The 21,730-nt window shown below is 36.0% G+C and overlaps 1 protein-coding gene across 1 annotated transcript in view; it reads right to left on the reverse strand.

Annotated features, from left to right (window-relative positions):
- Lama2 (laminin subunit alpha 2) overlaps positions 1 to 21,730 on the reverse strand; it is a 565,166-nt gene that overhangs the window by 35,063 nt on the left and 508,373 nt on the right. Inside the window, exons 46-52 of the mRNA XM_070010715.1 lie at positions 19,553 to 19,696; positions 18,713 to 18,846; positions 15,568 to 15,727; positions 11,633 to 11,757; positions 8,107 to 8,269; positions 7,278 to 7,422; positions 3,685 to 3,823 (exon numbers count right to left, since the gene is read on the reverse strand). Coding sequence (XP_069866816.1) covers positions 3,685 to 3,823; positions 7,278 to 7,422; positions 8,107 to 8,269; positions 11,633 to 11,757; positions 15,568 to 15,727; positions 18,713 to 18,846; positions 19,553 to 19,696 — 1,010 coding nt within the window. The remainder of the gene's footprint in view (positions 1 to 3,684; positions 3,824 to 7,277; positions 7,423 to 8,106; positions 8,270 to 11,632; positions 11,758 to 15,567; positions 15,728 to 18,712; positions 18,847 to 19,552; positions 19,697 to 21,730) is intronic.

The raw sequence follows: 21,730 nt of genomic DNA on the forward strand, positions 1-21,730 counted from the left end.
AGAAAAGATGGAGTAGGAAAAGAGAAGGAAATGAAGTTGAAGGAAGGTACAGGAAGTGAGAAGAGACAAGGAGGAAAGAAGAGAGGAAAGAAGACAGAGAAATGATAGGCTAGAAGAAAATGAACTCTTAGCTCTTGTTCTGATTTACTGTGTTACATTATACAAGTGACTTGACTTCTCTATAATTTTGTGTTTATGAAATAGGCATAATGATGATGATGATGATGATGATGATGATATCAATTTGCAAAGTTGAGACACATTAATGAAGAGCATGGAACATGGGAAAGTTCACTCCATAGTAAGTATCAGGATTTACATGATGATGAGTTTGTAACTGTGATACTCAACAGAGATTTCTGTGATGATGGATAAAATCTGTAACGTGCTATCCAATTTAGTGTTACTTGAATTCTGTGGCCAAATGGGATGTACAATATAACTTGCACTAATGAGGAACTGAATAATTACTGCTATTTTTATTTGTTTAAAGTTAAATAGTCTCTGTGACTAGTGATTATACTGAACAGTGAAGCAATGTAGGGACACATAATGTATTTTTCCTTGTATGGTATTAATAAACATCTGGAGAAAGTACCAAACAGACACCAGTATTGTACTTGAAAGGGTAATGATTCTGTCCTCTCTGTCCGTGGATGCCAAATTTCTCTTTTACATCTTAATTAGAAATACATGGCAAGAGAAAAAATAGGTAGGAAAATTAGACCTTGGTAGTGTGTATCAGGTGACTGGATTTATGTCAAATACTTTTCCTTTCCCACCCCTCTCTCTGGAACATCTATATTTTCTGTGACCATTTTCCCTTGTTTCCTCTGTTCTTTTAGTGAATCATTATGAAGAACAAGTGGAACTGGAGGGCAGGGAGATTGCATAAATCCCTTCTTGTACAAAGGAAAGAGAGGGGTGCATTTCAGTTGCCATGTTCCCTTGGCTTCCATATTTCCCTTCAGGGGAAACCAGATTCATCATTTTTATTTCAAAAAGTTTTTATCACTGAAGTAAATCACTACTACAAGCTCATTGTTTCATAAAAATAAAAGGAATCACTTAAAAAATATAACGATTTCACAGGTACAATGCAATGAAGACCACAAGAGGCGAGTAATGAAGTGGTGATGGATTTCTAAGGTGACTATGGATCTCTTTTTCCTGAAGGTTACCACTCACAGACATAATTACAGAACTACATGGTGCCATTTTTTTTTTTTTTTTTTTTTTTTTTTTGTCGGTCGTGGGGCTTGAACTCTGGGCCTGGGCGCTGTCCCTCAGCTCTTCAGCTCAAGGCGAGCGCTCTACCACTTGAGCTACAGCGCCACTTCCGGTTTTCTGGTGGTTTATTGGAGATAGGAGTCTCACGGTTTCTCCTGCCCGGGCTGGCTTTGAACCGCGATCCTCAGATCTCAGCCTCCTGAGTAGCTAGGATTACAGGCGTGAGCCACCAGCGCCCGGCTTCATGGTGCCATTTTTGAGTTGTATCAACATATATTTCTACTTAGGGGGGCAATCTTGCCTTTTAATCATTTCCACAAACATGACTTGGCTGGTTTTATAATAATATTATAAAACACCTCATTCTTACTTTTCCCCACTTTCTATATTTTCTAGTTTTTGATATCAGAAGTTTGGCCTTTGCCTTAACCATTTTTGGGATCAGTTCAGCTTCATTGTCTCTGGTGCAGAAATCTGGCACAATTAGGTCGGGAAATGCCCCAATCCAAACTTTAGTTCTAGTCAGAGTATGCCAGTTCTGCATATCTTGGTTTGATCAGCCACTTAACAGAGGCTGCTAATTCTTGTTAATGCCTGTTTGTAAGCAAGAACTCAAATATTTCTGAGAAGCTGGGGGGCGGGGGGAATGGACCATAAACTTCTTCACTGCTAATTAAAACATTTGTTTGAAATGGTATATTTTCAAAGAATCTTTTCATCTGGCTCTGTAGTTAATTCTAAATAAAGACGGCAATCAATAAGCAATTTTGACAAGATGGCCAAAGGTCATATAAATGCATATTTGCAGGCCTGCGAAAAGCAACAAGGCAGTTGTAAGCATTTAGAGAGCCCAGATGGAGTGTTGAACACACAGCATGGTACCAAGGAGGCCATTATCTGGGATCCAACCCCAGAGACCATCTTTATTCTTTTACCCAGAGCCAGTGGACACCCATGAGCTTGACCAGCCGCCCATGATGCTGGTCTCCGGCCGGCAAGGCACGCAGGACTGAAAGTGTAAGCTGTGGAGTGCTATCACCGCTGGTGAAACACCTCAAATAGCAACCCAGTTGTTGGTGTGTAAGCAGCAGTATCATTGTCAGCACAGAGCAGCAGAACTCCTTTACAGTGTATTTGCTTGTGAAACGTGCCATGAAGAAAAGCTGCATAGGTGTCGCTTTGCTTCTGCACTGCTGCTTTATCTAAGAAGCCACATTTGCCCAACCCATGCGCTCAAAGAAGGCATGCATAAATTTAAATTTTACCTGGCTTTCATACTAAGTCAAGGGAAGAGAAAAAAAAAGACATGATTTACTTAAAATTGCCTTTTCATATCATAAATCAATTAACTTTAACAATAAATGTATTAAAAGTCATTGAAAACAAGGTGACAAAACAGAAAATGGAAGTGAAATTAGAATTTAGTCATATTTTTTTCTTGGGCAATTTTTACTTTGTAATCCTGATTTTTTTTTTTTTTTTTTTTGCTGGTCGTGGGACCTGAACTCTGGGCCTGGGTGCTATCCCTCAGCAATTTAGCTCAAAACAAGTGCTCTACCACTTAAGCCACAGTGCCACTTCCAGTTTTCTAGTGGTTTATTAGAGATAAGAGTCTCACAGAATTTCCTGCCCAGGCTGGCTTTGAACCATGATTCTCAGATCTCAGCCTCCTGAGTGTCTAGGATTACAGGCATGAGCCACCAGCACTTGGCTCAACTTCTATTCTAATTGAATTCAATTAACATTTATCAAGTACCTAATAGGTATTATAGGTTTTATTGATTACGTGTTATTATAAGCAATAAATGTATATTATTTTATGTTTCAATAAACACTACATAAATTAAATAGTGCATCATAAAATATTTTATGACTTTTATAGAGATTTTTTTTGTGAATTGACTTAACCATGTGCAAATGATGTCTTCTCATCCTGCTATATACTAGGCATATATAAAATTATTTTAAAATGTCAGCACAGGCGTAAGAATAATGAATGTAATTCTAGTATTTGGCATACTCCAGAGCTCCAATATGCCATTATAATGCTAATGCTTATCAATAAAATAGGTTATACTCATAGTATCCTGGAACACTGACTAATTTTCAGAACACTAAGAAATGTCAGATTGCCATTATCTCCACCGAACAGCAATTACAAGATCCACGTTCAACTCTGGGTTCTACCTCTAATTGTTTTTGGAATTCTTTTCAGAAGGATTATAAGGGAAATAGTGATTCAAACTGATTTATTCAACAAAGATGTCAAATCAATCCTTTAGTTTCTAAATCCTGATGTTGTTCTAATGTGTAACATAATTTTTTTTTGATTAGGCCTTTCTTCAGCTAAAGGTTACATGACATTCCTGTTATAATTAAACTTAATCTCTTTAGTGAGCACAATGGCCATTTAATTAAAACTTAAGTGTTAGCTTTAAATATATACTAAATTACCTCAAGTTTCTCAGAGTTGGCAGGCCACCAAAGTATATTTTGTCATCTGCTTTCAAGTCAAGGCCAAAGTTATTTCCAGAAGATGAAGTTACTATGTTCTCTTCCTGGTTAGTGTCTATATCTACAATTGATATGTTAGCTGTAAAGAATATAGAAAATTAATCATTTAACTTGAGTAGTGACAACCACACCTATATTATCATTGATAATTAAAGTTACCTTCAGTTTTCAAATTAACACTAACTTTTTCAAGCACTTGAATTATATTTAACCATTTAATAATTGCAGAAATAACAATAAAATCATTATTGAACTATTCACAAGAGAGAGCATAAAAGTAATATGTTGAACCCAGTGATAACAAACCAATGTTCACTTCTTTAGTATATTAACAGGTTATTATTACATTTTTTAATGGCCAAGCTGTGTTTCAATGTTTCAATGTATAGGTATACAACAGTTTCTGTTCTCTTATTTACCTTTTGTTAGGTGTTTGAGTTGTTTTCAGTTTTTGAGAGTTTCAAATGAAGGTAAAAATGAATATTCTGGTAGTGTTTTGTACAGGTATGTGTTTTCATGTGCTTGGGACACATCTGGGAGGGGATGTGGCTGGTTGATTCATGTGGTGGATGAGCTTGCCAATGTATGCGTCAGTGTTAGTATGTCATTTTATATCCTCATCAGCAGTGTATAGTTTCAATTATTTTGTATCTTTGCCAAAAATGGGGATGACCCAGGTTTTAAAATTTTAGACATTCTAATAGTGGCATAAAGTCATCACATTTAGGATTTATTTTGCCTTTTCTTAAAGTCAAATCCTACTGCAACTCTAATTTCACTGTTTTAAGAGTGATCTTTGAATATTGTTGCTGCAGGTAAATAGCTATACTCTCACATTTTATTGTGATTGCATTTATCTTCTATGTATTAGACATCCATGTGTTTTACTTTTGCTGCTTATAATCTTTACTTTTTTTTTTTTGTCAGTCATGGGGCCTGGACTCTGGGCCTGGGTGCTGCCCCTCAGCTCTTCAGCTCAAAGCTAGCATTCTATCACTTGAGCCATAGCCCCACTTCTGACTTTTTCTGCTTATCTGATACAGAGGAATCGAACCCAGGGCCTCATGCATGCAAGGCAAGCACTCTACCACTGAACCACCTTCCCAGCCCTACTTCTTTTAACATATAGTTTCAATGCTTTTAAATACAAAAAGACCTAAAGTAAAAGTGAGAATGACTGTGTACTGCACATGCGTATTGCAATAGAAGTTAGAATTGGACCAGAAAGGAGACTGTTTTCTATAATGTTTTATGCTATAATATTCAACTCTAAGCTCTCACACTTACCTCTCCACCATTTCCCCCCAAACATACAAAGACCTCCACATTTCCAAGGATGATGAATTCATTTGCTTTTGTTTTTTTTTCTGAGCTTTCTGTGTCAAATTACTCTTCCATCTTTCAGAAACTCTCTTTCCATATTACCAGAATTTCTCAATCACTAACTTCTGCTTTCTCTAGTTAGTTCTTTATATAGTCTTTTTTTTAAAGATCTTTTTAACCTACTATTTCAATATTTATATTCCCCAGGGTTTTAGATTCTACTATTACAACTATAAAATGCTTGGATTTTCTCATTCCTATTTAGAAGCAGCTACTCAGAAGATGATGATCATGATCCACATCTCTCTTTGAAATATGTGATGCTTAGATTCACATGATGAATGCCAACCAATTACACTGACTCCCTAAGTTTCTAAGGGCATTAAAAGTACCTTGAGTATAACATGCCCCACATACAACTCAGCATCTTTCCCAGAAAACCTTTTATCTTGCCTATATTCAATAGCTTTTTGGCATATTTTTTTTTAAACAGAAAAGTAATTATTCCAGAACTAGAACTCCAGCACACTCTGCCATTTTAAATTGCTTGAAGTATCTCTACTTCACTCATCCCTCTTCCCTCTCATAGTTATTAACATTATTTACCTTCTTATGATATGCAGTTTTCTGCATACAGAAGGAACATCCTAAATCATCACAAACTTACCCTCCTAGCTGTGGTAACACTTTACAAAAGCACACATCTGATGGTATCACACCTTCTGATCAACACTCATAATTCTCTGTAGCTTAAATCATTTGCTTAGCTCACAAGACTGTTCATAGTCGCCCTGTTAGCTCTGCCTGTTTTGCACACTCTGCTATCTATGCCTTTTGCAATAATTTTAGCTTATGGATTCCTTTTCAGTTACTAATATGTCTCCCAAAGTATGCTTAGTAGAAATGTACTACTGCAGGATTGGAAGGATTTCTGTGATTGGGGAGGTTTAGGAAATACCTCAAGTGAGTTTAACCACTCACTTCTTACCAAACAACTCCACATGTGCATCTTGCCTCTCATGTGGAAACTAAGTATGTGGCAGCATTCCAATTTATAGAGGCGAAAAATTAGTTTTTGTTTCAGCTGAAGAATTCCCCTAAGTTTCTTTTCCAAAAAAAAAAAAAAAAAGATACAGTGGGAAAGTGATGCATTCTCCTGTCTGATGGTTTCAAGCTTTTGCATAATTTTCCATTCTCTGAAATGGTCCCAGGTGATTTCATCGAGCTAACTCTTCAACTCCTGCCTGTTTCTCAGAGGTGTTCCTCTGGGAGCAGATCTCTCCTTTCCACTTAAATATCCCTTCTTCTGAGACTGCTAGCAGAAGGCACATCTCTATCAGCAATCAACTCTGTCCTCAATACTTCTCTCACTCCCCGAGTAGCTCCTTGAAGACAAGGCTTGTGGTAGGCTTCCCTTAGTTCTTATACAATATAAAGTAACTGCATACCAGACATTTGTTAAGTGAAGGAATGAAAGCTGGTACAAAGGTAAATACAAATTTTCATGAACAATGGCATCCTTAACATTAATTAGGTCTATTTGTGTTACAAGGTATATCAAGGTTTCTTTATATCTAAATTGCAAGCATCATACTAAGAACTAATAGATCAACTTTATATTGTGAGATCATATGTACATACATACGTGTATATATCCACAGTATATACAAATTTGAGTACACATTCCCTTTAACAACAGAACAGAATACCTACCTATACAATCATATGAAATAATGTCTATGGAAGAGTTTTCTTTTAAAGTCTCAATAGCATAAAAATGTCATGTTATTGTTAATTATTTACTTGAACACATACAATTAATTTTTGTATTTTTAAAGAGAAAGGAATTGCTCAACCACCCTGTAAATTCCACCGTGGGATGCTTCAAGGAAAACATCTTGACAAATAGGAAGAAAAGACATTTTTCAAAGCTATTACATGATGTAATTTTACAAGTTGTAAGACAGTTTTATGCTTTCAAATTAAGCTCCCAGTTTCAGAAGAAAATGACAGAGAACCATTTGGCTCTTCAATCAGTCTTGTCTAATCCAAACCATCTATAATCTAAGCCAAAGAAATGACTGCATACATTTTTCATCGAGCTTGAGAGAAGCTAAAATTACAGACAAGGTCGTTTTCCTGATTAGGCTCATGGGTACTTTGGATAGCATGATTAAGGCCCATACTGCATTATTACTATAAAAACTCACCTTGTTTTTGAATTCTTGACAGGGTGAATGATTTCCATTTCCCATCATTATGGTTTTGATTGCTGACAACGGAAGCAATACCTGAACCTAGATCATAGCTGACTTTTATGTGGCCATCACTGAGCTCGACACTCATGAAATCTTTCTGTTAATAAAGTAAAAATACACCAGTGATTATATACGCACAGAAACATAAGAACATTCACTTCTTTATGGGGTCTATAATAGGACCTTACAGCTAAATCATGGTTTAGGTTGCTCTGGAACACAAATTCATTTCAGAAACAGAACCTGTGTTAATATTTTGTGACTCTTAGTAGGTCTGATGTTATGGTGAAAATGGTTGCAACTAATTTTCTAGGACATATTCAATCATTATGGTAGTACTAAATAGATTTCTCTCACAATATACTAAACAACAAGCTATGTTCCCCAAAAGAATTTGTTAACAAACCCTGAGCTAAAATAGAAACAACAACCACCACCACAACAGAAAACGAGGCCAAAGAACACCTAGAATCATCTTTCAACTTAGAAAACAGGCAAAGAGATTTGTTGCTACAGATTCCTATTTGGGAAAAAATCTTTACTGGATACTGTTCATGAAGGATTATTAGGAGGAGCTGTATTGAAAATCAATAGTACTTAAATTATATTCGTGATTAAAGATACCAATGGAAATATATAAGCACCGTCTGTACTCCTCATTCTCAGATAGTACACAGCTATTCTAGACTCTTTACATCCATGATTTAGAATTATATTAGAATTCAACAAAAAGAAGCAAATGCACATGCAGTTCTGGGAAATGTGTGTATATGAATCTTACCAGATCTCGTGTAGCAAGATACATCAGGAGAGAACTTGATGAAAATGTCCGGAACTTGAACATGACAGTGGAAATGTTGGGGTACCAGCGAATGGGACGGCTAACTAATGCATAACCTTCTCCATCGAACTGAATGGTCCCCTCACTATCTTCTACCTGAGGACTGAAACAGAGACATTGCACGTGAACGACACTCACTTAGCATTGTCATTTTCAATATATTGAGCAACCTTCTATAGCCGGATTGCAAGTTCTTCCAGGACAGAAAACATCTCAAATATATCTTCTTCTTTCCTTCTGCTTCTCTTCACTACCACTTCCATGTTCTTCTGTATGTACCTTTTACCATGAGAACTCTCTGTATATTGGGTCTTAGTTTTTTTTTAAACCTCCACAATCTTTTAAATGCCAGCTTTTTGTATTTTAATCAAATTTAATCAAATCACATTGTATTTAATGCAATTTTTTAGACAATTAAGACAAATGGGGTACTTTTTTGTATCTTTCTGACAGATTAGTCTAAAGCATACTAGTAATTACACCCCTTCTATTTACTGTGGAATCAATACAAATTTAAGGTTTTCTATAATACATGCCCTACAAATGTCTTTTACAAAATATTCCCAGGCTACTTCTTTCATCCATATCTTTAAAAATAATTTTCGCCCTTAACTGGAATGATTGGCTATTTTCTTAAAATGTGACAAATGTTTTTCTGGAAAGAAAACAAAAGCCAAATAATACAAGTTCTATAAAATTATTATTATTTTTCAAATACCAGCACTTATGTTTGGACAGATCACTCCAAATTTATACAATTAAATAATTAGAGCTTTCACAAAACAATAACAATCCTAATGAAAATATTTTCACAGCTCAAAAAAGACATTAAAAACCATCTAGAGTCAGGCATGGGGGATTTAGAATGTAATCACAGCTACATAGTAGATAGATTTGAGGCCCAGCTCCTACAAAAAGGTACATGAGACTCTATTTCAACAAATGACTGGGCACAATAGCCAGTCCCAACATAAGTAGAAGATTGTTCCTCAAAAATAATCAATGGAAAAAGGATCTGGAGGTATGGTTCAAGTGGTATGGTTCAGTGGCAGCCCTGAGTTCAATTCACTACCACCATCAAAAAACAAACAAAAATCCCTAAAAGTTTTGAATTACTTTTTAAATTAACTTATTTATTAATCTGTTCAGTTGTAGGACTTGAACTCAGGGACAGAGTGCTGTCCTTGAGCTTTTGTGCTCAAGGCTAGCACTCTACCACTTTGAGCCACAGCTCCACATCAGGTTTTATGTTTGTGAATTGGAGATAGGAGTTTCATGGGGACTTTCCTGCCCAGGCTGGCTTTGAACTGCTATCCTCAGAACTCAGCCTCCTGAGTAGTTAGGATTACAGGTGTGAGCCACTGGTGACAAACTTTTTGATGCCTGAATGGGATTGGATGCTCCTAGTGTTAGAAAGTTGTAAATGTGAGACTTTGTGACTTATGACTATATATTAATGTTCTTATATTAATTCAAATAGCATGTTATATTAGAAATGGGAGACCTTGAAGAATTACTTATTAGTGAAATTACAGTCTGACATGATTGTATTGTTGATGGAACCTGGGATGTTTTAGGTGTTTTGTTGGTAAGAGGCTTTAAAAAAATCTTAGGTTAATCCTAGCTACTCAGGACCCTAAGATCTGAGGATCATGGTTCAAAGCTAGCCCAGGCAGAAAAGTCCATGAGATTCTTATCTCCAATAAACCACCAGAAAACCAGAAGTGGTGCTGTGACTCAAGTGGTAGAGTGCTAGCTTTGAGCTGAAGAGCCAAGGGACAGTGCCTAGGTCTAGAGTTCAAGTCCCACTATTGACAAAAAAAAGCTTAGCTTAAAAATTTACCAAAGGAATATTTAGGGAAAGCTGGGATTTCATGTAGTAGAGGCTGGCCCCCAGCTTTTATTCTCTTGCCTCTGCCTCCTTCTGGGTGCTGACATTCTGGGACTGTGTCAGAATATCCAGCTATGGACATGACAGTTTGGTTGTTATTGTAAATTTGACAAACAATCTTCCATATTAGATTTCATTCCTAATTATTGACAAAAAATCATCTTAAATGTGTCAGGCTTCCAATTCTTGTTTATAAGTTTATGATAAAAAACAGTTGGAAGAAAAAGCTTTTAGAGAAATAGTTGGCTGTTATTTTTCTATGAAAAAGAGTTCTTTAATTCTTGAGAACTAAGTGTAAAGTTTACTCTGCTCCATCAATGAGGGATTTGAGTATGTGTGCCGTGTAAATTGAAAGTAAAACTATGTAAATTATTTATCACCTTCAAGTACGTGTATATCTCATTAATCTTCCAGGTATTATATATATATATATATATATATATATATATATATATATATATGTTATAGCTATTTAGTTATTTTTGTTGTTTAAATTTTTTAATTATTAAGTAGTTATACAAAGAGATTACAGTTCCATAAATCTGACTATGAGTATAAAGCATCTTGATCAATATCATTCCTTACATTTTTCTCCCCCATTTTTCTCCCTCCCATCCCTACCTTCAAGTTCAATTTTTACATAATGCACATGGAATAGAATGACTGCATTTGCTTGCTCTGTTGTCCTTCATTCATGCCCCTCCTGCAATGCCCTCTCCCCAAAACATGTTTCCATTTCTTAGTATTATGGCTATTTATTACAATAACATTATTTTAGTGGTTCTATATTTTCATACTGAGAAATCATCTACTTTTAATGATTTTACATCTTCTATTCAAATTTATAGAAAATGCACATTATCTTTATATGACTTGTACGACTTAAATATTTTCAAATCCTGCTTGTCTAGATGTTGTCTTATAATCGACGATGAGTATTGGGGTACTTCCTCCTAGCCTGTCTAATGTCCTTGTTCTCCTTCCCCACTTAGGAAGAATTCCAGGGACCCATGATTTTCCCTGGAAGCACTTTTTGGACTTGCTATGTCAATCTGAAATGTCCTGTAGGAGCTAAAACCTGAGGTAGGCCTGTAAATTTATGCCTAATCAGCTTAGGGAGTATTCTCTTTATGAAATAATAATTATGACCCCAAGACATTCACAGGTAAGCAAAACCCCGTGGATATATGCAGGGGCGTTGGCATAGAAAGAGGTGGTAATCTTATCTGTCATTACAATTTCTTGCCTTGGAAAATTTATACAAATATGACCTGGAGGAAAGAAAAGAAAGACATGGCATTGTCCAATAAAGAAATATACTCATTACCTGACTTATGAAATGGTAAACCCCTCTGTACAACACCTTAATAATAACAATGAAATTACATTAAAAATAACAAACTATGGAAATAAGTACTCTGAGGGGCACTTCCAAGGTCTTTGAGAAATGCCAGTAAAATAACAGGACTTCAGGCTTCCTCTGTTTCTGGTAGCCTACTTCCAAGCCTAATCATTTCAAGCAGCTCCTTATCAGAACAGAATGTTATGTAATATAAAGTTCTCATCTCAACTAACCTGACAGTACATCCTTTACAGTCACCTTCTTTTTCTCGAAAGTTCCACAAACCAATAGGTTTACTGTCAAAGTATGTCTCTCCCATACAGCCAGTGAATGTAATCACACGGACAGCATCAGCCTTCTGCAAAGAGAGAGAGAGAGAGAGAGAGAGAGAGAGAGAGAGAGAGAGAGAGAGAGAGAGAGAGAGAGAGAGAGAGAGAGAGAGAGAGAGAGAGAGAGAGGTGGTATTTATTAGAAGCTTGCAGTATCTGTGAGAGTTGTAACCAGCAGAAGCTAGAGTAGTTATTATTCATTCTTTCTGATGTTCTTGGGTTTTCCCCATACTTTTCTTTTTATATTCTATTTTCACAGTTATTCTACTATGGCTCAACAAAAGGAGGAAAGCTCAAATTTTTCATCAATAGACTCACTTTCATTATGGTTTTTAAAATATACTGCTCAAAAGGTAGTGCAATTACCATAGTATGTATCATCCGCAATAGCAAATACGGTCTGTCTGAGGTGTTCACGGTTAGCTCCAGGACCCCTTACAAATGCCACAATTCTTAGGTGTGTAAGTCCCATCTATTAAATGAGGTCATATTTGTATGCAATCTGCACATACTTCCATATAGTTTAAAGAATCTCTGAATCACTTATAAGGGATAATATAATGTAAAGGCTATGTAAATAGTGACTATGTAATAGTTCAGAATAAACAATGGCAAAAAACAGCCACAGTCCATGTGCAATTTTATTCTTTGAATATTTTTTTCTTGATTGGATGGATCTGGTCATGGGAAACCCATGGAAATAGAAAGCCAATTATAAACATTTCTACTTTCTGAGCCTAGGCTAGGTGTAAAACTCCATGACATTTTTTCCCTTTCTTCTGTCTATGACACAGAATTCTTCTAAGACTTTAATGATGACACGAACAAACAGTAAGTATTAAGCATTAGTACAAGTATACCATTTTTTGTCAACTCTGGGCCATATGGCATGAGGTATTTTTCTTTTGAGATCATGAGAAAGGGTACTCACTGAAGACACAAAACAAAAAGGGAAATAGACTTAGAAATTACCTTCTGATAGTGTATACCTAAGCCTTTCCATTTCCATTCACACCCAAACAGCCTACAGTTTAAGAACATGAAAAAAAAGACAGAAATTTTGTAAGACAAGGACCATGGGCAGGCTGTGTATCTGGTATATCTCTCCAGAACCAGGCTCTATACACACGTGTTTCATGCCAATCTGTTCCTATCCTCACAGGAAAAGGCCCTAAGCTTGGTATATACCACAGCCAGAAAGGAAGAAAGTGACTCATTTCATTCTAGAGAAAGTAGAAAGCGTTTCAACAACATTTGTTTTAGCTAAATTCCATATTCTTGTAGCTGTAACTTAAGAAATTCTTTGCCAAAGCAAATTCCTATTTACCTGAATTAAGTGGTATACAAAATAGACTGGTGTTTGGAGTTTAGAAGAAGAAATTGAAGAAGATGGCCAATGAACAGCTCCCAATTTGTTGTTAAGGTTGGTTGAAGCATATCAAAATACATGCATTCCTATTTCTGGGGCTACAAAGAACGTTGACCAGAGGGCCAACGCTGTCCTTGGAACTCTCCTTCCTCAGTTGACGTCTCTTACTTTTCCAAAGGTTGATTATCCTACTTGTGGATTTCACTTGTTTTTGGTGCCTTGTTGCATACTAAAATGCTACAATTGAGAAATTTGTTGGCTCATTTGAATTTTTAGCTGCAAACTCATTTAGGTGCCTATTTTCAGCTTTTGGTTCATATTCTGGTATGGTAGGAACATCAAAACTCTTAGCCAAACTGATTTCTTAAGGTTGCCTAAAGAGTCCATTTATCAAAGTCACCTGCTTTGTGCCAGTTCCATCTGTAATGAGCATAAGAAGAATTACTTAAGGTAAAATTTCAGGCATGCCTATCATGCCTTTATATCTGTTGTACATTTTACACAAGTCATCTCCCTCCTCATTGTAGCCGTCATGCAGCATCATTAGGAATAGAGACTCTTGCATTGTTAACCTGTGTTCAAGTCTCAGCGGTGTTATAAAGTACTGTGTAACATTGGTCAACACAATTTCTCTCTTCTGCACATTTGTTAACTAAGGATAAGGAGGGTATTAATATGTATATTGCTCGAGTCTGAGTATCTTGTGTCTTCCCCACGTTCTTATACAGAAATTCTAAACTTCCAAGACAATGGAATGGAACGGGGGTACAGGGCCTTCAAGAGATGATTAGATCATGAAGGTGGGACCTCTGGAAATGGGATTCATGTTCTTATAAGAGAGGTCTCAAGGAACTAGTCATGTTTTCTAGCATGTGAGGACAACAAGGGACGATGTTGTCTTCATTGTGCCTTTCTGCCTTCTTCAGACAGCTCTTGCACTTGTCAATCTCCACTGTTGCTTACCAGCTACCCAAATTTAGGGCAATTTAAAAATAATTAACCCAATAGATTGAGTCATAGCTTTTGGGGTTGTTGTGAAGATTAAATGAGTCAGTTCATAAAACTATTTAACAACTTGCTTAGCACATATTAAGGGTTATAAAAATGTTTCTGAAATTTATTATTCTATCCTAAACTATTCAAACTATTTATATATATATATATATGAATAGTTTACAGTACACACACACACATACACACACACACATATATATATACATATACATATATATGTGTTTCTTGAGACTTGAACTCAGGGTCTGGATACTGTCCCTGAGTTTCTTTGCTCAAGGCTGTTCTACCCCTTGAGCAACAGCTCCACTTGCAGACTTTTGGCAATTAATTGGAGATGAGAGGCTGTTGGACTTTCCTTGCCTGGATGGCTTTGAGTCTTGGTTCTCCTGAGTAGCTATGTTTAGAGATACAAGCCATCAGTACCCAGTTCAAACATATTTTTTAATCACTCTTTTCTAGTAAAGAAAATTGAGGCCCAAGGGGTCAAGCAATTTGCCTTGGCTTACAGTTCAGAAAGTGGTACAGAAGGAAATCCATCCTGTATTTGATTTCAAAATTCATGGTTTTTGTGCTACAGTGCACCTCCTATATATTTATCTTTCTGGGAGACAGAGAGAGTTATCAATATGGCTCATATTATTATGTGCCATATGCATTTATATGTAGTTGTAGGAAATGAAGATGATTTCTGTATACAAGTGTGAAATCAGTTCCCACATCTCATACCCAAAATGAATGAAACTACCTTATCCCTTATGAAGGTTATGTTTTCATAAATGTGGGTCACCCTCACTTCTCATATTTTCTGACTAATCTCATCCAGAGTGATTCTGACAAGTCCAGGATTATCCATTATATTTGATTATGTTCTTGCATCTCACCCACAGTTTGTTTTTTAATACCTAAATCCATTTAATCAACATAAGCTTCTTTAAAATGCAGGCACTTTATGATTTGAAATGCACAAGTACTTGTCATAAAGCAATTATGAATATTAAGTGCTTTATTCTCTAAGAATGAGAAGAGCAACTCCAGAACTTTTAGAAACCAGATCATGATTTGAAAGCTTATGGCCTTAGTGTTATTTCCCAAACTATTCATAGATTGTTTAATTACATATGAGTATGAACTCCATAGTGCTTCATATTTATTAGTCATAAACTAATTCAAAAATGAGTTATATTCAAAAAACACTTTGCTCTTGATGCAACTAAAACAAGAAAGACAAAAACTTGTTGCCCTAGATGGGGGAAACCGCTTAAAAGTAAATACACTCAGGGTTACAAGCAGGGTACTTCCATAATTGAATCTTCATGACTCAGAGGAAGATCTTAAAACATGTTCATATTTTCTTATGCACAAGTTAAGTAAACAGGGCCCAAGTTTTTGGAGAGCTTTATCATATCTTTTTGTGGTTGTTTATAATGATGAAATACAATAGGAAAAAGCATATTACCTTAATTTTCCCAGTCAAACCACCAACAAACAGCATTGCATTTGCATCCACATCTAAAATGGTATACCCTGGAGGAGAGGCGGAATGGTAGGTACTGGGCACCATGCTGGCTTTGGGTCCATCAAGAGCTCTTACAGAAATAGAGCCATTTCTCCCCGTTCTTCAAGGTGTATGTCGAAATAAAGGGGGAGAAAAATACAGAAAACATATATTTCTTTCTGTCCACTTCAGATTTAAAAGATACAAAACAAAAGAGTTGCTTTGGAAAATTTAAGAGATAACTAGGTATTTAAGCTTCAAACTTGCCCACCTTATTCTAATCTTTCCTGGGTATTTAGAGTCTCTTTCAATTAAGACATTGACAGGAATGACACAGATTAGTGAAAGCCAATGATAATTAGTGAAAGACAATGATAAACTGTTTTCCAACATATACAACCCCAAAAAAGTTTTTAGAATTTTATTTAGCATTTTATCAAATTTGTTGCAAGTGGACTCCAAATCAGCCACATTTTTAAAGTATAAAATGTTTAATTTTTCCTAAAATTATGTATAATATCTTAGATCCAAATTTGCTGAAGTCATTTTCCTGGCTGTTCTATGACTTTTACAGTTTGTTATATCATATATATGCATGTATATACATATATATTCTTCAGAGCTTTATATACAAGTTGAAGTTTACTTTTAAATTAAATGAACAGAATGTGGATAACATTATTATAATTATTATTTTAGTTTGCTTCATTTTCTCCTTTGAGTGATTGATTTCCATGAATTATTAAACATGAGAATCTGGCCTTCCTGAGACAAGTAGTCACAACAAAACTTTTGTTTCACATTTCTCTCCTGTGGTCTCATTTGGGTAAATGTTTTATTATTTTAGGGGGCAGGGTAAAATGAAATGCATGGAAACAAAAGAATGAATTTATCAATTAATATTCTTTAACTCTTTAGGGGCTGGGAAGGTGGCTTAGTGGTAGAGCGCTTGCCTTGCATGCCTGAGTCCCTAGGTTCGATTCCTCAGCACCACATAAGCAAAAAGAAAAAAGCCGGTAGTGGCGCTCACAGTGGTAGAGCACTAGCCTTGAGCTGAAGAGCTGAGGGACAGTGCCCACGCTCAGAGTTCAGGCCCTATGACTGGACCCCCCACCCCAAGTATTCTTTAACTCTTTGGATAGAATTATACTTTGTAAGAATTAATGTCCTTAAACTCAGCGGTCCTCCCACCATCACAAGCATGAGCTTCCCTCTCTTTTCTCTTCCTCTCAAACACCCACACCCACACCCCCCCATTCATACATATAAACAAGATACACATTGGCTGAATATCTTAAAAAGGAACTGAAACTATTGCTTTTCATTAACTTTTGTTACAAATTTTTGTCATGGAAAAATTTAGGCAGAAACAGCCAAAATGGATCTCTATGTTCCTCTCATGTAGATTGGACAATGACTGATTCTTTTGCCTTACTTGTTTTGTTCTCCTGTAGACCCAGATTCTTAATGTGAACATTCAACTCTTAGGTGCTTGGGTTTAATAGGGAGTGGAGCATTGGAAAAAGAGGAGAGAATGAGAGAAAATACTGAATATAAAAATGCTTCTAGGTCTTTATTAAGAAAATTTCGGCCTGTGCCAAGGAGACCTAGGCTTTCTCCTATTCCGTCCTGTAATATTTTCAGGGTGTCTGCTTTAATTCCAAGGTCTTTGATACATGTGGAGTTGATTCTGGTATAGGGTGATATATAAGGATCTAGCTTTAGTTTTCTACAAGTGATTAACCACTTTTGCCAGTACCATTTACTGAAGAGGCTGTCTTTCTTCCATTCTATTTTTTTTAGTTCCCTTATTGAAGATTAGGTGGCTAGAGGTCTGTGAGTTCATTTCTGGGTTTTCAATTCTATTCCATTGGTCCTGAGATCTCTTCTTGTGCCAGTCCCAAGCTGTTTTGATTACTATGGCTTTGTAGTAGAGTTTGAAATTTGGTATTGATATTCCTCCTGCAGTGTTCTTTCTGTTAAGGATCGTTTTTGCTATTTGGGGTCTTTTATTGTTCAATATGAATTTTTGGATTGCCTCTTCTATTTCCTTGAAGAATGAGTTTGGAATATTGATGGGTATCACATTGAATTTGTAGATAGCTGGGGATGTATTGCCATTTTCATGATGTTGATCCTTCCAATCCAGGAGCATGGGAGGTTTTTCCACTTTCTAAGTTCTGTTTTGATTTTCTTTTTCAGGTTTTACAGTTTTCATCATAGAGGTCCTTCACTTCTTTGGTTAAGTTAATTTCTGTTTTCACTGTATTTGATGTTGGTATAATTTGGGGAGGGGAAGGGAGAATACAGGGATACAGGTAGACCCATCACAACAATGAGATGTACAAAATACTATGTTGAAAAATGAACTTTACAACTTTGGTGGTGGAGGGGGGGAGTATAGATGAGAAGATGGGAGGGCAGGGATGATAGGGGAAAAACAAAGGAGGAGGCTACAATGCTTGATAAGAAATGTACTCCTTACCTTGCTCATGTAATTGTAACTCCTCTGTACGGTATTTTCACAATAAAAAACTTTTTAAAAAAAGAAATGCATCTATATGTGATCTGGATGCTTTAAGAAAATTAAATTAAGGATTCAGGGATAGAATTGCTGGTTCAATTCTCTATTAATCCTATTTTAAGTAGTGTGGACCTAACTTATTATATATGGATATTGCTGTTTGACATTACATGTATCTGAAGGCATGGTTGCTATGTAAATTAGAAAAGGAGCTGTGTACACCAAAGATAAGCAGCTCTTATGTTTTGGCCTCATTCAGTAAGAACAAGTGTCAGTACTATTTTTTTCTCCTGAGGTAAGATGACTGAAAATAATCACTGCTACTGTCATTTTTACCCTCTTGTCCCAATGGGTCAGAAATAGACCAGTCAATGCTGGTCAGTAATTTGAAGTATGTCAATTGCTAACAGGTATGACAGATACACTCCTTCCTACACATTTATATAAGCAGAGATAGCATAAAACTCGCGCACATGCATACATTTATACATAGCTGCTGTATTGAAATGGAAACTGGAACTTTCTCAGGCTGGAAACTGAACTCAAGATCCTGTCATTTAATTGTGTTAATTGAACAGTTACCTTGAAGCTTCAATACGGTACCAGTATGAGTCATCAATAGTCAAATCTGGATATTCTACACGCCCAACTCCAGATCCAACATCCCAGAGGAAACTCACTTTGCCTTTACGCATTTCTATAGCCAGAAAGTCGATCTGGTACAGAGAAATATAAAAGCAATATGTAGATATACATATATGTGTATAGATATAGATATAGATGATATAGATATAAAGCACTGTGAAAGGGGAGGCCAGCAAAGTACTTTTCAATAGGTGCTATTTGTAGATAAGTAAAACAATCAGGTAAAGACTTCTATATTGTTTACACCAAAGACACAAACGTTTTGGAAGGACAACCTGAGTGATCTAGAGTGTCTTGGATGAATAGCAAATATTATGTCATAAATAGTCTATTAAAATCTTATTCATTTTAGAATATACACACATAAAATGAAGTCATTCAGATAGAAAGGATTATAACTTTGTGTGAGTCATAAATTCAACGTTAGAAGAGTTGTTATTGGTTAAAAAATTTAGTGCACAATTCACTTTTTTCCATTTCAATAACACTGAAGTTTATTATCATTCTTAGTTTGTGGGGAAAAAACTTTCTTAGCTTTCTTCTTAAACAGCTACATCTGAAAATATAATTCAAAATAAAAACTTGTATACTGAAAAATGAAAGTAATAACAACTAGACCAAACTCTGTGAGGGGGAAAAAATTCAAACCTGAAAGATTACATTAGACACATTGGGAAGAGGGCATGTGACAGGAGTCTATACATTTTGCCCAGTGTCAAGATGAGCCACTGACTGTGCATCCCTGTAGCCTAAAAAAAAGTGAAATTTTAGACTTACAAATTTGGCACTTCCAAGATAAAAAAGGAGGTTGTCAGCAACAGCGGTCTTGACATTGACAATAATGTTATTGTAGCTTCCTTTCTTGATTTCTGGCTTGTATGTTCGAATGCAGTCACCTCCCGAAGACACAGATACTTTGATCTTCAAAAAGAACATGGTCAAAAGACCTTAGATTATCTCTCTCAGAAAGTTTGAAGTAGTTCACAAACAACCACAATGACATCATCCTTCTTTCTTTGAAGTTATTTTTCCATCATCAACTAGTGTCATTAAATTTCTATATCTTGATACCATTATACACATGAATAAAGACCCAATTTTCCATGTATTTTGACAATGCTCTGCTCACAATTCCAGGTTTTGTTATCAGGCTACTATTTTTGAAGCATGTAACTAAGAAATTGTTATCTTCACATCTTTCTCCTTAGTAGGGATTTTTTCGAAAGGGGATTTTTTAAAAAATAAGAAACTGATAGAAAGTATTCTTCATTTAATGAATGAACATTTGGAATTATTTAATGAAAATTTAGAATTGAAATTTCAGTGATTTTGGTATAAATTAGAATAAGAAGCCATTTTTTAATTTTAGTTTTCTAGAGGAAATTACTGATCCTTATGCATTCTTATAGTTAAAAGAGACTGAACAGATTTTGTTCTAGATGTTATAACAATAAGAGGAGTATTAATCATTTCTTTCAGGATATATATCTCAGAACAAAATTATACTTTTATATTAAGTCACCAGGAAATGAAATAGTAGTAATTTCCAATGGTTATCATCCCTACTAATATAGTTGACAGTGCTTTATTCTTTTGAATTATACTTTAAGAATAACTAAAAATTGCTAAGGAAGGAATTCCTAAGACTAGAAGGATTCCTTTCATACTAATTTTTACTTGCATTCAGGGAGCCTTCTTTCAACTGCAAGTAACACGATTTGATTATTTGATTTAATTTCCTTTGGATCAGGTAGAAAATCACCATTGAAGGGGCATTTTCAGGACAGCAATGTAACTAGCTAGACTCAGAAGTTATTAGTTTGCTGATTGATGGTGCTCAGGTAGGAGGGAGAGAGAGAGAGGGAGAGAGAGAGAGAGAGAGAGAGGAGAGGAATAAGTAAAACTTCCTTTGCTATGGGCTCAAACACAGTTTCAGCAAGCCCGTTGACCCTTACTTGACATGAATTTCCATTTTCTCATTTCTTCTGGCATTTTATGCCATTCCTACAGAGGAAACCAAATAGTATTTCTGTTGCTCTTTTGCAAGGCCTGTGCAGACCTCAAACAAGATAACCTCATTTTCCAAACTCATCTCCAAATTATGGTCACACATGGAGGTATCTCCAACTGTTTAATTCAAGTCTGAATGTAGGGAACATCTCCTCCAAGTGTGCTGGAAGCTACAGTAAAGAGAGGCCGGATGCAACATGCTTTCTATTGTAAAGGGTAAGCTAAGGGGACGGGGGGGGGGGTTCATTACTGACCAAAGGTAAATCCATGTACATTTGGGAACTTCTGGGGATATAGTACACTTTCTATACCTAAAGATGTTCCATAGTCATGGATTTGTATGTTGTTTTTGCCTCACTTGATTTGCTAATCAAAATGCATCTCTGTAATCAAGAGACTGTTCTGGAAAGAAATAGGGCCGATTTTCTCCTCACTAGGAAGAAGGTGAGTTCTGGAGCACTGTGTATGCTGGGCTGGATGTGGAAAGATATTGTACAAGCTTATTTCTTAGACTGTTTTCTTTTTTATCCCGGCTGACCTCTCAAGGCGTGGCCAACTGGAGGTTCAGAACTAGATGTCATGTCTGGCTCTCAGAGTATTTGCTGTCTGTCCTAAAGAAGTTCCCTTGGTGGTGATTTTCAGTCAGAAAGATAGCCTCCTCCTGAGGGCAATGCTGAAAACTGGTGAGTCAAAGTGAGTTACCTGAACCAGGACCCAAACCACTTTTCCTCTATATGTTAAGAGGATAAAGCAGATGTATAAAGGGCGTTGGCAAGGTATGGTATATGATAGAAAAGCAGCGAGGCCAAGCACTCAAAGATGAAAAGGATAAAGCATCACAAGAAAGACCATATACCAGAGGGCAAATAGAAAAATATAGTCCTTATATATTTTCATGTTCAGGAAAAGGTGTAAGAATCAGTGAGTTTTTAGGACTTGGCAGCC

Source organism: Dipodomys merriami, unplaced genomic scaffold, assembly GCF_024711535.1.
Source record: "Dipodomys merriami isolate MVZ:Mamm:240054 unplaced genomic scaffold, mDipMer1.0.p SCAF_8, whole genome shotgun sequence".
NCBI classification, from domain to species: domain Eukaryota; kingdom Metazoa; phylum Chordata; class Mammalia; order Rodentia; family Heteromyidae; genus Dipodomys; species Dipodomys merriami.